This window comes from Ambystoma mexicanum, chromosome 3p (genome assembly GCF_040938575.1).
Source record: "Ambystoma mexicanum isolate Mex_15411 chromosome 3p, UKY_AmexF1_1, whole genome shotgun sequence".
NCBI classification, from domain to species: Eukaryota; Metazoa; Chordata; class Amphibia; order Caudata; family Ambystomatidae; genus Ambystoma; species Ambystoma mexicanum.
In genome coordinates, this window is record NC_090925.1 from 144,341,314 (window position 1) to 144,354,980 (window position 13,667).

The 13,667-nt window shown below is 42.8% G+C and overlaps 1 protein-coding gene across 1 annotated transcript in view; it reads right to left on the reverse strand.

The window, feature by feature from the left end:
- LOC138580171 (killer cell lectin-like receptor subfamily B member 1B allele A) overlaps nt 1–11,061 on the reverse strand; it is a 613,615-nt gene extending 602,554 nt beyond the window's left edge. Inside the window, exon 1 of the mRNA XM_069650501.1 lies at nt 10,913–11,061. Within this exon, the coding sequence (XP_069506602.1) occupies nt 10,913–10,991 (79 nt within the window). The 5' untranslated portion in view covers nt 10,992–11,061. The remainder of the gene's footprint in view (nt 1–10,912) is intronic.
- Nucleotides 11,062–13,667: the final 2,606 nt, after the last annotated feature.

Here is a 13,667-nt window from a genome sequence, read left to right on the forward strand (position 1 = left end):
TGATGTTCGACATTTTCTTTCTAAGCTAGGTGATGTACATATACATTGCTTAGCAAATGCAGATGACAAAGTATTGTTTGACATTACAAACATTGGGCTCCAGAGGACACTGAATGCAGTACCTTTGATCCCTTTCAGGCACTACTTAGCGGTGAACATACAGATAATTAAAGTTATGGTGTTTAAGTCATCCAACACACAACAATAATAGGATATAAATGCAAGTTAGAAGACTAAAAGTTGGAAGTTGTGGCTCACATTTGTTACCTGAGTGTCTGGTTTACATCCTCTACAAAAAAGTCCCTGCTACTAGAGCACAAGATGTCTAATGCTTTCAAGGTTATGGCAGCATTAAAACAATTTGATAAACAGCATTGAGTTGTTTCCCATCTACAGTTAACAAAAGCATATAAAGCCAAACTTTGCCTCATTCTTTTATTCGGCATGGGGCGCTTTTAAAGTATGTAAACAGGCTGTCCAACTGGGGTAGAGGGAAACATTTGGACTCACTGTCTGGATCATGGTATCCCCGTCAAAGTAGTAAGGAATTAACTGATTCTTGTAACCCTCTCTACCTTGCTATGGTAAGGGAATTACGTCTATATATCACTATAAAGAAACCGAATACGAAAACATGCCGTGAGACATTTCAGAATCTTTTGATAAAAAAGAATTAGATTCCTACGTACAGACAATTTTAAACTGTTTTTTTTAAATTGGAATAAGGGATGAGTGAAATACTTAATCTTAAGACATTTTAACAACATGTAAAAAGAACACTAGGTTGCATGACAGACAAAAACACTGGGAGCGTCTATCAAGGAAAACCTCTTAACAGAGTAGTTAAAAGCACTACGCTACTATACATACATGCATACTAGTTTGCTTTCCAGACCAAAATAGCAGAAGGGTTTTTATGTTGTTAAATGTCAATCAATTACAAACTAGAGAGGCTACTGTTTCAAAACAGTACCTTTTTGGTTGAGGATCTTATATGGTTTTCAAATCTCCCTTATACTAGAAGGAACACATTTCTGGGCAAAAATGTAGGTTGAATTGGAAAACAAAGAATTGTATTTGAAATGGAGGTTTTTACCTGGTGATGCCCCAGCTTTATGGATTTGTAACTATTTAACTACTGTGTGGGTAGGTACTGGGTATTTTAACGTAAAGCATTTTGATGGTGTAAATGACAATTTCTCTTTTTTTGCTTTGATATATGTAAAATAAATATTTGTATATTTTGTAATTAGTGTGTAAGGCTTACTTTGTAGTCAATTGTGCACTTTCTATGAATAAATAATTCAAGAAATCTCTGTACTTGTAGAATAGGATTTGCATTAGCCTAATGAGCAATGACAGTGGCTTTGAATTGTGCTGTATCGTACCCTTTTCTTGCAAACACCTCTATGTTCACAAGTAGCCAGGCTTAAACTAGGATGGCAGTTGATTTCCACCGGCTTCAAAGCTGCTCATTCAATCAACAGGCCTGTTACACATCCTAGCTGAGGCTGTGAGTGTATTTTCAGCGGTTGTGTGGACCTTCTTCATAAGTGGCAAATTATTTTTTTAGATTCAGCGCAACACTAAAAGTATGACAGATGTGGACCAAAGATATCAGGCACATTTGAAGAAGCTTTCTATAGAGTTGACATGACCTTATTCATGGGGCTATTTTACAATGAATTTACATTACCTGCAGGGGACTGCAACCGTTAGCACTTACATGCTGCGGGGTCCTCTGTATGTAATTTTACAGGTCGCAAAGCAGAGTGTACAAGGAAAGAGTAAAAGCGAGGCAAATTTGCTTTTGCTTTTTCTATTTTCCACTCTGTCTCTTGTGACAATTCATGGGATCTCGTCAATTCTCCCCAGTGGGAAGCCCTTCCCTGTGAGGCTAGGCAGATGAGCCTGCTACCAAACATTCCCCCCAGGAGTGCCAGTAAGCGGGACCTCACAGTAAGAGACTCCGCTCTGGGGGATAGGGACTGCCGTTCCGTGAAAGAACTCCCTAATCCTCTTTCTTATGAGACCTTGAGAGTCTCATTGTCCCAAGAAGTCCAACCTGAAGAAACTACTGTTTCCTATTGTAAGAGCTCAACCAAGTTCTGAAACCACTGAGAAGAGGAAAAGAGACATGAAGAATGGCAATAGGTTGGAACCCAACAGTACTGAGAAGTAGAGTGAAGGAGCAATAACAACTACTCCTTCAGTGAAAATAGCCAGTATTGGTATGAGTTGGCCCCAAGGAGGCATACAGAATACCTCTTGGAAACTAAGGGAGGACTCTGATCCTCTGCTGGATAGGACCCGGCAACAGAGAATAAAAACAGAGGAAGAACTTGCTAAAGGGAAATGTCTGCATTAAGCTTGCACAGCCCGTGAAGCTTAAACCTAGGAACGAGAAAGGTGTGGAAAGAAGCTGGTCCTCGGTCGAGGGGACAACATAGAAAGGTTGGAGGAGTACTCTGCAGCTCAACTGAGAAACCTCTTACTTGGAAGCTGGAAGGAGTCAGACGGTGGTGTGACCTCTGGGAGTTGGTCTCAAGCTCTGGTGAATCCTCCCTCTGACCCTGCTCACCTGGTTCTTAGGTGGATCTGTCTTGGGTCTCCGTCTTCTTCTTTCTCTGGCCTTTCTTAGTCTTCTTCTTATTCTTCTTCTCCCTCTTCTTTTCGTAGCGATAAGGGCAGGCTCCCCCGGAGGCCACCTTGACTGAGTAGGTACACTACAGACAAGAGGGGACCCAGAGGAGCCAGCCCCAAACAGGGAAAAGCCAATGGCTGAAAAAACCCTGTATTGATGAGGAAGGTATTGCAGGTCTAGCAAGATAGTGCTTGGAGGACTTGAAGGCACTGGAGTAAATGATGCAGGCTGGAACCAGAGCACTTGAAGAGGTAGGTCGAAGAACTACCTTTGCCAGTAACAATGGAAGGCCAATAAGAAGGGAAGCGAGTGAAACTCCAGGGAAGGACGGGAGAGCCAAAAGGAAAAGAAACCAAACAATAGTAATAGAGAGAGAGAGAGAGAGTCGCGGGGATGCAGCGGAGATAGTGCGCTGATGGAAGCGGAGGAGCGAGGCAAGCTGCCGTCGCAACAAGGAGAACCACAGAAAAGGCTAGTAGAACCTGCTGACTCTGCCGGGTGGAAATAGAGAAGGCGCGAGTACGACGAATGACCCCGAAGGGGAGAAGTCCAGAGAGGCACGCTGCAGGAGTTGCCAGCTCTGCTGGGTAAACTAAGCGAGAGGCGCGAGCCGTGCAACCAGCAGCGAAGGGGGGAACGCAGAAGAGAACGCACCCAGAGAAGTCAGCTCAGCAGCTGGAACAATGCGGAAGGGTGCGAGCCGTGACACCCCCGTCCCCTGAAGGCGAGAGGGATAGCGAAAGTGAGCTGCGTACCGGCGAGAACCAGTTGCAGAGGGAAATCAAAGGGAAAGCAAGAGTCAAGCACAAAAGGGCACAAGGAGTAGCAAACTACGAGCGCCGCTAGCAACAAGAGTTGCAACGCTCGGAGCAGGGGGCTTGGCCTCAATATAGAGTGCTGGAACCATGGATGACTAGACTGCTGCAATAGGAAGAACGTGACGGCCTGAGTTAACGGAGCCTCCAACGATGCCATACCTTCCAGGGACAGAGCGTGACAGGTGGACCATGCGGTCCATAAACTGTGCCGACAGCGACAAACAAAGGGCTCCGCAGACGCACACAAGAATTCGGAGGGAGAAACACTGGGAGCTTTAACAGAAAACTAGCCAGCCTGCAACCCCAGGAAGAACCGGTGATGTACCCCCATCAAATTCAAGGTAATGGAAGCGGCGGGAGACCCGGTAGGGGTTCGGGCAAAGTAAAGATTGCTACAGGAATAACCTTCTTCATCATAGTGATTGTGAGAACCATAACAGAAGTAAAGGTTGCTAAAACTCAGGTAATTTGCCCTTCAAACTGATAGGTCTCCTCTCACTGACTCACATTCCCACCATACCTGACAGTCACAACATTCCAAAGGCACCATGCCTCCTCTCACTCAGAAAGACAAGACTCGGCTCTCGCACCACACCAAGACCCCATGTTCAACATAAGCCACCAAGGCCTATCCGAGTTAGCACCACTGTCACATCACCTCCCCCCTCATTCCAACACACAACTCCAATGTTGCTCCGACACAATTAGAAGGTGCCACCATCAAGGGAGCACTTATTAATGCAAGATCATTAATTGCTCATGCACTAGACATCTCAGATCTGATCACATCCAATAAATTAGATTTCCTGGCAATCACAGAAACCTGGCTACATCCAGCTGCTGGCCTGGCTCTGATGTTAGCAGTCCCAGATGAGTATACTATCTTCAAGGCTGATAGAACTACCAAGAAAGGAGGTGTGGTAGCTATCATCGCCAGAAACACCCTAGCCAGCACACAATTCGCATCTGAAGAACTCCTCTCTGTGTAACTCCCGCTCTCAGCAGAACGGACGCTCCTCATCCACACTATCTACAGACCACCTGGCCAATTATCTTCCTTTGAGGATTACATAACCGGCCTCTTCACTCAAAATACAAAACCTAACTCACAAATCCTACTCCTAGGCGACTTGAACTTAAGTTTACATTACAACCTAGATACCAACGTTCTAGCCATCTCAGAACTAGGTTTCTCTCTGAGGATTTCGGACCCGACACACTGTAAAGGCAGAATTTTGGACTGGATAGCAGACTTCAATGGCAATACCAAAATACTAGCCAATACACTGTGTGCCTGGTCTGACCATAATTTCATCTCCTTCGAAATCCTTGATTCCAAACCACTATCACCAAAGGATATCCAAGCCCCGCCAACATTAACTAGGAACAACCACCTATACTCCTTAGAAAGTATTCTCCCTTTAATTCAACCTATTGTTCAGCAACAACTGCCTCTAGACTTAGATACTGCCGCTATGGTAGATCTCTACAATCCGATCCTCTTAGATGCCTTGGACCAATTAGCCTCTCTTAAATTAAGGAAAGCTAAACCTTTAGCACACCTCGATGAATGGTTCACTTCTGAGCTGAAATCGCTACGCAAAGCAAAAAGAGATGCAGAAGCCTCCTGGAAAAAACCCTTCAGTTCAAAACAAAGATACATTTATACTCACATCCACCTCTTACAAAACTGCTATCCTAGAAACCAAAAAGGACTGTTACAACAATAGAATCTCCAATGCCAAATCCAATACCAAGGAGCTCCTCACCATCCTCAAAGAATTGGAATCCCCTATCACACCACCTGACTCCTGTGAGAAAGACATCCTCTGGTGTACTAACATCCAAAAAGCCCTAACAGTCATCTTTGAAAGACATTTAAACAATTTAATCAGATTTTCTCAATTTGTTACAGTTCATCTTTGAGAAATGTGTCCATGATCTTATTCCAAAAGTGAAAAATTATAAAAATCATCTTTTTGTCCTGACCCAGCAAGATCCGAGGCCCATCTGTCTTCTACAGTCAGAGTTTCGTTTCCATTTTCGAAATAAGTCCTGTAAATATTTCTCTTGTGTTGAAGGACCGGACAGACCATTATGAGGTGAAACAATGTTTCTGTGATGTCTTGGTTTTAGCAGGCTCTACAGAAGATCGTCTTTACGTCTTTTTGGTTTATTCTCACTATTCTTTCTCTTGTTGGTAGAATATATAAGCGCAGTTTCATAAATATCGTATTTTTTAATTTTTCTGGAAAAAGAAACAGGTATGGTGGAAGTTCATTAATCGCTCTCTCTTCTATTTCTGAAACCAGATTATCTATGTATCGATTTCTATGTTCATTGGTATTTATCCAATCGATAAGCATGATCTTTTTCTTGGCATTTTGCGGTCTCAGTAATAGCGTTTCTGCATCTATTTCTGCATTTGCTAGTAACTGTGACATCTGGTGTTTCCATTCTGTCAATACTCTTGCACCAATAGCATTTGTCTTGGTTGTGAAAATCTTCAGTGCAGAGACCTTTTCTTCACCTGTTATCTGAGAGATTGCAATGCTAATTCGAAGCGGATCCGTGCTAATGGGAAAGATTGTATCAGCCTCATTATTTTTCTCCAGAATAGGTCTTCGAGAATGGGCCAAATTTTCTCTGCTAATTTTAGCAGAGTTTCACTTCCATACGTCAGGATCGGAATTACTTTACTCCTGTAGAATGTTATGATAGGTCTGTATGAAAACTTTCCATATTTTTCATGAAGGATATACCCTTGTCTTGCCAGGGCCATTACTTTGGTTCTTAGTTGCTCCCATTCTCCCATTCCTTTTGATCCATTATGTGTGAAATGGTGACCCCCAAATATTTGTACGAATCAACCACATCAATGAGGGATCAGTTTATATTTAGCACAGGCTTTCTTTTCTTCTTTTTTGGTTTCATGATGGCCATAATTTTGGTTTTTGACGTATTTCTTTTTAGCTTGTTTTTGGCCATGTAATCGCCGAGAGCATCGAGACTGTGTTGTAGGCCTTTTGGGGTCTTATCAAGAAAAATAATGTCATCCGCACATAGCATCAGAGATGCCTCCTTTGCCTCTTGCACTGTCCCAAAAAATCTTAAAGACGCGTGGGTCATGCCACTTATTAAAAAGCCAAACCTTGACCCTAATATCCCAAATAACTTTAGACCAATCACCACTGTGCCTTTCCTCTTAATCATCTTAGACAAGGCGGCATATATGAATCAAACAACCTCCTTGGCCTCAGACAATCGGGCTTCAGACCAAGACATGGGACAGACACAGCCCTCCTGGATCTAAAAATCCAAATGGATGAGGCAAGGGACAATGGTAAGCCCGCATTACTCCTCCTACTGGACCTGTCGGAGCTTTCGATTTAGTCGACCACAACATCCTTACCAACCATCTAACCACAGCCGCTTCGTTCTCTAGCCAAGCTGCAGACTGGGTTAACTCCTTCCAGGCTGACAGATCCATGAGGGTCTTTTCCCCCCATCACCTCCGCCAATCCTTCTCCATACCAGTGGAGTCCCTCAATGATCTTGCGTGTCACCCACCCTATACAATATATAAACAAAGCTTCTGTTTGACCATCTAGATGACTTAGGCATATCGTATACAAATTACGCAGACGATACGCAAATACTCATCACTCTATCAGGGAACTACCAATCTGACACTACCACTCCTCAATGAAATGTATAGCAAAATACAGGGATGGATGGCCTCTGTCTCAATGACGATAACACGGAGATCCTCCTCTTCGGCTCCAAGCTAAGACTCAGCAAACTGGGCCATGAATAATCTTCGTTCAATATAGATGACAACCTCATCAAAGTAGACAAGGTAGGAAAAATCTTAGGTTTCTACTTAGAGTCTGCCTTAAACCTTCAAAGACAGATTAATGCCACTACCTCCTCAACGGCATACACATCAAAACTGATAAATGCCTGTCAACCCTTCTTGAATACCAACAGCTCTCTCACCCTTGCTAGAACCCTCATAATGTCCAAACTGGACTATTACAATACTCTATACTTGGGTACTAGTCAAATGAATCTGCACAAGCTACAAGTATTGCAAAACAATGCTCTCAGAGCTGCCCTTAACATCCCTCGGTCTAACCACATCTCACATATCAGTCAAAATGCTAACTGGCTACCGATCCAAGACAGGATCACCTTCAGAACGCTCATTATCATGCAGAGGTGCCTCAACAACTCAGCGCCTAAGTACCTAATGAACAAATTCTCTAACAAAGAGTCCACTAGGCATACCAGATCTACATACGCCCACTGTCTCAACATTCCGACTTTAAAATTAAACAAAGCAGGAGGCTCCAGTTTTCCAGTGCTAGCAGCTAAAACTTGGAATAAGCTTCCACTAGCATTAAGAACTGACCCTGTGTTCCTTTAATTTCAGCACAAAATAAAATGTTGGTTCTTCTCGCAATCTATCTAAATAACCACTTTGCTCTACCGTGACATCTTGACCACAGCAACCCTCTCGACCATGCCTAGCGCCAGGGTAGGACGCACTCTCAGACCATCTACGGCCAGCTGTACTCTTACCTAAGCACTAACTTTGAACCTGCTCCCCTATACATCTTGTATAAATTCCATGATTCTGTATATACCTGTAAATGTTAATAATTGTATCCACCAATGTATAATTTACAGTATTTTGCATTGTATTATATAAAACTGTATTGTATATAAATGTGTAACCATGTACTTCAAGAAAGGCGCCCAGATACCTTTGGGCTTGGTGCGCTATACAAGTAAATAAAACAAACAAAAACAAACAAACAAACAAAAAAAGTAATCTCCCTCGTCGCAGTGATTGTGAGAACCATAACAGAACTACTAAAGATTGCTACGGAAGTAAACTCCCTCGTCACAGTGATTGTGAAAACCATAAGAGAATCCAAGAGTGTTACGGGAGTGATCTCCCTCATCACAGTAATTGTGAAGGCCATAAGAGAAGCAAAAGGCAAGTGTGATATGGGAGTGATCTTGTTCATCACAGAAATTGTGACGGCCATAAGAAAAGTAAAACGCAAGAGTAATACGGGAGCAATCTTCTTTGTCACAGTGGTTGTGAAAATCTTAAGAAAGCTCAAGAGTGGTACGGGAGGGATCTCCCTCGTCACAGTGATTGTGAAGATTATAAGAAAAATCCAAGAGTGTTACTGGAGTAATCTCCCTAGTTAAAATAATTACAAGAGCCCTAAGAAAAGTCAAGAGTACTACATCAGTAATTGTGAAATCCATTAGAAAACCCAAGTGAAACATGGAAGTGACCTCCCCCATTACAGTGAGTGGGGAACCCCTAAGAAAAGATAAGAGTACTATGGGAAGAACCTCCCTTATCCTAATAGTGGGAAGAGCCAACAGTTATTGGACACTGAAGAAATACCCAAGAAGGTCAGGTCCTAGAGAGAATATATAACAGTTGAGGAAAGAAGTCCCTTTGAGGAGCTGCGGGAGAAAATCAGAACTGTTACAAGAGACTATAAGATCAGTCACAAAGGCTGAGCCAGCTGGGCCAGGAGAAGGGAGCCATTCTCCAGAGCCCCTTTTTGTTTTCTGAATCCTTTTTGATTAGTGGTAGGGTCAGAAGTAGGTTAGCTTTTGGACAGAGGGCAGACTTTTTGCTTTGGACAAACCAACCTAATGACAAGCACGCTAGCTGGAGTTTTGTTAAGTAGTGCAAACACTTTAGTATAAGAAAAGGTAGGTCTTGTTCGTATTATTTCCAATTAAAGCCTTGTGTAAAAGGCCACCCCTTTTTCCGACTCCTTCTTCTAACTTACCACACTCTTCGAAAATAAACACTGTGTGCAAATGTGTTTTGCAGGTGGTGTTTTTACTAATGAATTCCTATTGATTCCTACAAATCTAGACCTTGTGCAAACCCGAAGTGGATGTTGTGAAAATCGCATACATGCATACAACAAGGTGGAGAACTGAATAGCGGAAAGCTTATCTCTGCTCGATGCCCCTCATCTGTCTCGTCACTGCTGTGAAATGGGGCAGAGCGGAAATGGAGGCATAAAAGCACTACACCTGTTTTTTTGCTTCTATTTCCTGTTCCGTCCCATTTAAAATGAGACTACAATGAGACTGTAAGTTATAATAGTAGTGTTGAATTCACTGGCTTACACAGTGCACATATCAACAACCAGTAACACCTCACCATCTATAATATTGAGATGGAGCAGGTGTATTCACTCTAAGCCTACTCCATGTTTTGCCTCAAATCTCATCCCCTCTTTCCCTCACTTCTCAAAACCCCTTCTTTCCTCTGCGACTCTTTTTCAAAGCGTATAAAAATGGCCAAACTATTGGAACTATTGTGTGTTTTGCTGCTGCTCACAGTAATGCTGCTCTCACATAGAGGTCATGCAGAACCACTACGAGAGTCTCTTCCCAGGTCTCCTATCAGTGGCTCTTGTGGTGACCCAGAAGCATAATACTCTTACGCCTTATTTTTGCGGCCCAGCTCATTTTCATTACCTTGAAGAGGGGCGCAAAGCAAAGTTTGTGTCTCCTCTGTGTTCTCTTCTTCCGTCTTGGAGGCGCACAGCGTTTTATGCCTCACTGAGATTTTCAAGCAGGCATACTCCAAATGGATTCCTATGGAATCGGCCTCTAATTAGTACCTGCTAGAAAGCAGACGGATTCCCCAGAAATCCAATATTAAACACCACTTGCAAAGCATCATTTGCAGGAGACGTTTACCTTTTTTTTTACAAGACGGAGTGTAAAAGTAAAGTATTAAGGCGATTTTTCCTAGTTTTAATCTTTAATAATGTTGCACTGCGCCTTGGAAAAGTCGGAAATTGAATGCAGCGGACCAAACAGCAAGTAAGTTCTAACTTGGCCGTCCAATGCGTGTAATTTGCATTTAATTTAAAATGACTCCCATACTGTTACGTTTTTCAGTAATACAGGAAAGAAACCCGATTTGATTGCAGTGGCTTCTATTGCCTTGAAGGGCGCTGTGTGCTTCTGGAGAAGTTTCAAACCGTAAATGGGTATTAGAACCCAGCGGTTCGTTTTCTAATGATTACCCTTGTCTTTATACAAGTTCTTCTCAAGGGAACAGGCAGCGAATGATAAATGGACTGCACAGAGAAATTACCTTAACTGTGTATGGAATGTACAGCGTGCTGATGGTGTAAAACGCAGCTTTCACAGACCCACGTATGTACACGGCAATAGTCTACACAAGTTCATATTCTATATCACCATGTCATCAAGCATAAAAACATAAGCGCATAAAGTGTACATACATTACAAATCCCTGATACCTCGAACATGTTCTCAGATTGTCAGGGGCCAAGAAGCGGGATCTGTTCAGTTCAGGAGATTTCCAGTGCAACACAGGAAGTGATCTATCTCAGAATAAAGCTGGTAAACCGGAAGTGCTTACCATTGGCTTTCCTCCATGCATTGGTGCTTGAAGGTCCCCCGGGTATCCTTAAGTCTGCATAGGTGACATCTCCTGCCATGGGGACTGTTGCAATAAAGGGCCTATGAAGGTCGGAACCTGCGATGGATCAAGTCGCAGCTGCCCCTGAAGACGAATTGCTGTTGTACTGTGTGCTCAGAACGAGGAAGTGCTCAGTGGAGGGTGAAGGGGGCGACGGGGGCGACAGCTGTGGTTTCCGTCAGCATTTCTACTTCCTCAACTCATAAACTAACTCTCTATAACAGTTGAACTTAAAGCAGTGATCTTTCTGGATAAGGCGATCCAACGACAATACTAGCAACGATATGTATTTCTGAATTTAAACATCTCAGATATATGCTGTGCCCTTTACAGCATCTCAGCACTGTACTGATTTTGAAAAACATCAAGAGGCTTACAGGGTCGTTTTGCATCACATGCAATTGCATGCAGCATTCTTGCCAACATTCTGTGACGAAAAAGATGTAGGATTTTTCAAGTTTCAAAAAAGTTAATTCCCAAAACAAGGACATCACAGGTAAATACAAAACATACATTGTTGGCACCATTGAAGCATTCTAAAATACACAACCCATCAAACAGCACAACACGAAAGATGTTCAAATGTTAAAAATGGTTAATTCTGAATGGTAACTTAACACCAAATTCAATTACCTAACTTCACAGAAGGTAATCACACAGAGCTGGTAGGCAACGTGTGCCACTGCTCTGTAGCAGCATCCCAGGCAGTATATATTTATTGCAAGTTGAACACTGAATGACATGGCAACTGATCCCCCCCTCAGTCTGATAGGCAAATGCTGTCTGATGGTGTTACACTCTGACACTTGCCTTCACTGGTGGTTCACCTAAGGGTTGTCCCAGCAAGAGTGCAGGACAGAGTCAAATAGCTGTCAGGTCAGTGGATTGGTCTGAGCCCAATAAAAGTATTCACCTACCAGTCCACTGTACAGACAGACTAATTAATGTGTTGCATGCTTTGTCCTGGAGCCTTAGAGTCACATAAATTACTTGCCATTGCAAAAAAGCAGTAGGATCTGTCACTGAAATCTGTAGGCAGTACCACTGCTTGAAGAGCACTAGCCTACTACCTAAATCAGTAGGGTGGCAAGTATGATGCAGGAGACCATCAATGTTAGCAGTGGGGTGCTATGGGGCCATTGTCTGCATTCAATTTTGAATGTACACACGGAGGAGTGGAACACTAATGCGTAAAATGGTGCACTCCCCCTCCAAAATCATATCCTCCTTGGATCCCTTTGAGCTAGCGCATCAAGCAGCAACATCAAACATTATGACGTAGTAGCCTGCTAGTGTTATTCAAAGTAGTCTGGTTTAATTGCAGATGCAAATGCGCTACTGGTGAAAAAATATGTCTTAACCACGTGTGAAAATATTCATTCTATTTTTCACACTAACCGCTTTAGAGTGATTCATTTTGTTCTGAGGCAAAGTCCTTGCAGAAGGCTTTTCAATTTTATTTGTTAGTAAATTGTGATTCTTTTTCAGATTTTGAAAAACATTCCTGAAAACTAAAGAAAAACTTTTCCACCAGATGCACAGTCACATGTGCTATGGCAATGAACACATTTGTTAGCTACTAGCCTCACCTGAGTGTGATTGGATTACTGGGAAGAGAAGACTGACCAGTGATCTCTTCTAGAAGTTACTGGATCACGAGGATGTAAGAGCAACTGGTGTGGTTTGTAACAGTGGCTTCTGAAAGTGCGACCCAATTAACAAGGAAAAACTTATTTTATTGGGATGTCCTATTAGTTGCAGAGGGAAGTCTGAAACTGCTGATGTCTTGTCCAATGGCGTTAGGAATGCTTACAGATAGGAGATCAAGGCAAACTCTAGTCCAAGAGAAGCTGATGGCGATTCAGGGCTATGCCAATACTGCTTGGATTACTTACCAGTAGTCTTCATTACCCCTCGTCCTACTCTTCCTCATCACAGTGCTTGCCATTGAGGCCTCACTGTTTCCACCTTCTAGGAACTACCTTTCCTAGGTGTTGAGTACTCTTAGTGCCTAGCAATGAATCAGCAAATGTGTTCTTCTCCTCGTCTGTTGCATTGTGGGTGCCCATGATCCACCCGGCCATCAGTGGCCGATTGAGCAGGGGCTACAAGGCTGGGGGTGACATTTTGTTTAGAAAGGAATGATAACTAGATGAGCTGCAGGGCATGACAGGGTCTAGTATAGGTGCCTGTTGCTACATCACCCAGATCTTCACTAAGCCTCTCAGAGAACCTACTTGTCTGGCTCTGTTCTTTTGCACTTGTATGAAAGCCTTCATTGACCCCTCAATGACTTATGCTGCATCAACTCCATACAGTACTCCACTGTTCGTAAGGGAAACCTCAGTGGGTTAAGGCATCCACAGCAGAGCTGTCTATGGAACATGTAGTCCAGGAGTAAGATTTTCATGTTATTGACTCAGGCTTTCATGGTTTAGAAGTTGATAAAGTGGGGTAGTGGCAGTTGGGTAGTAGTAACACCTGTAATTTAGAGTGCAATGAAGCCCCAAACTCTGCTAGGATGTTTTATTGGTATGTTACAAATTGTGATGAAAGAACTATGCACCAGATTGTTCCAACTCAGACTTGTATTTGTAGGTAGAGAATGATTATTACCAATTGTAGGTTCTCCCAAAATATATGTCTCATTTCTTTAAAAAAAAATATTATTGTGCTGTTGTTCAATTGAACCATT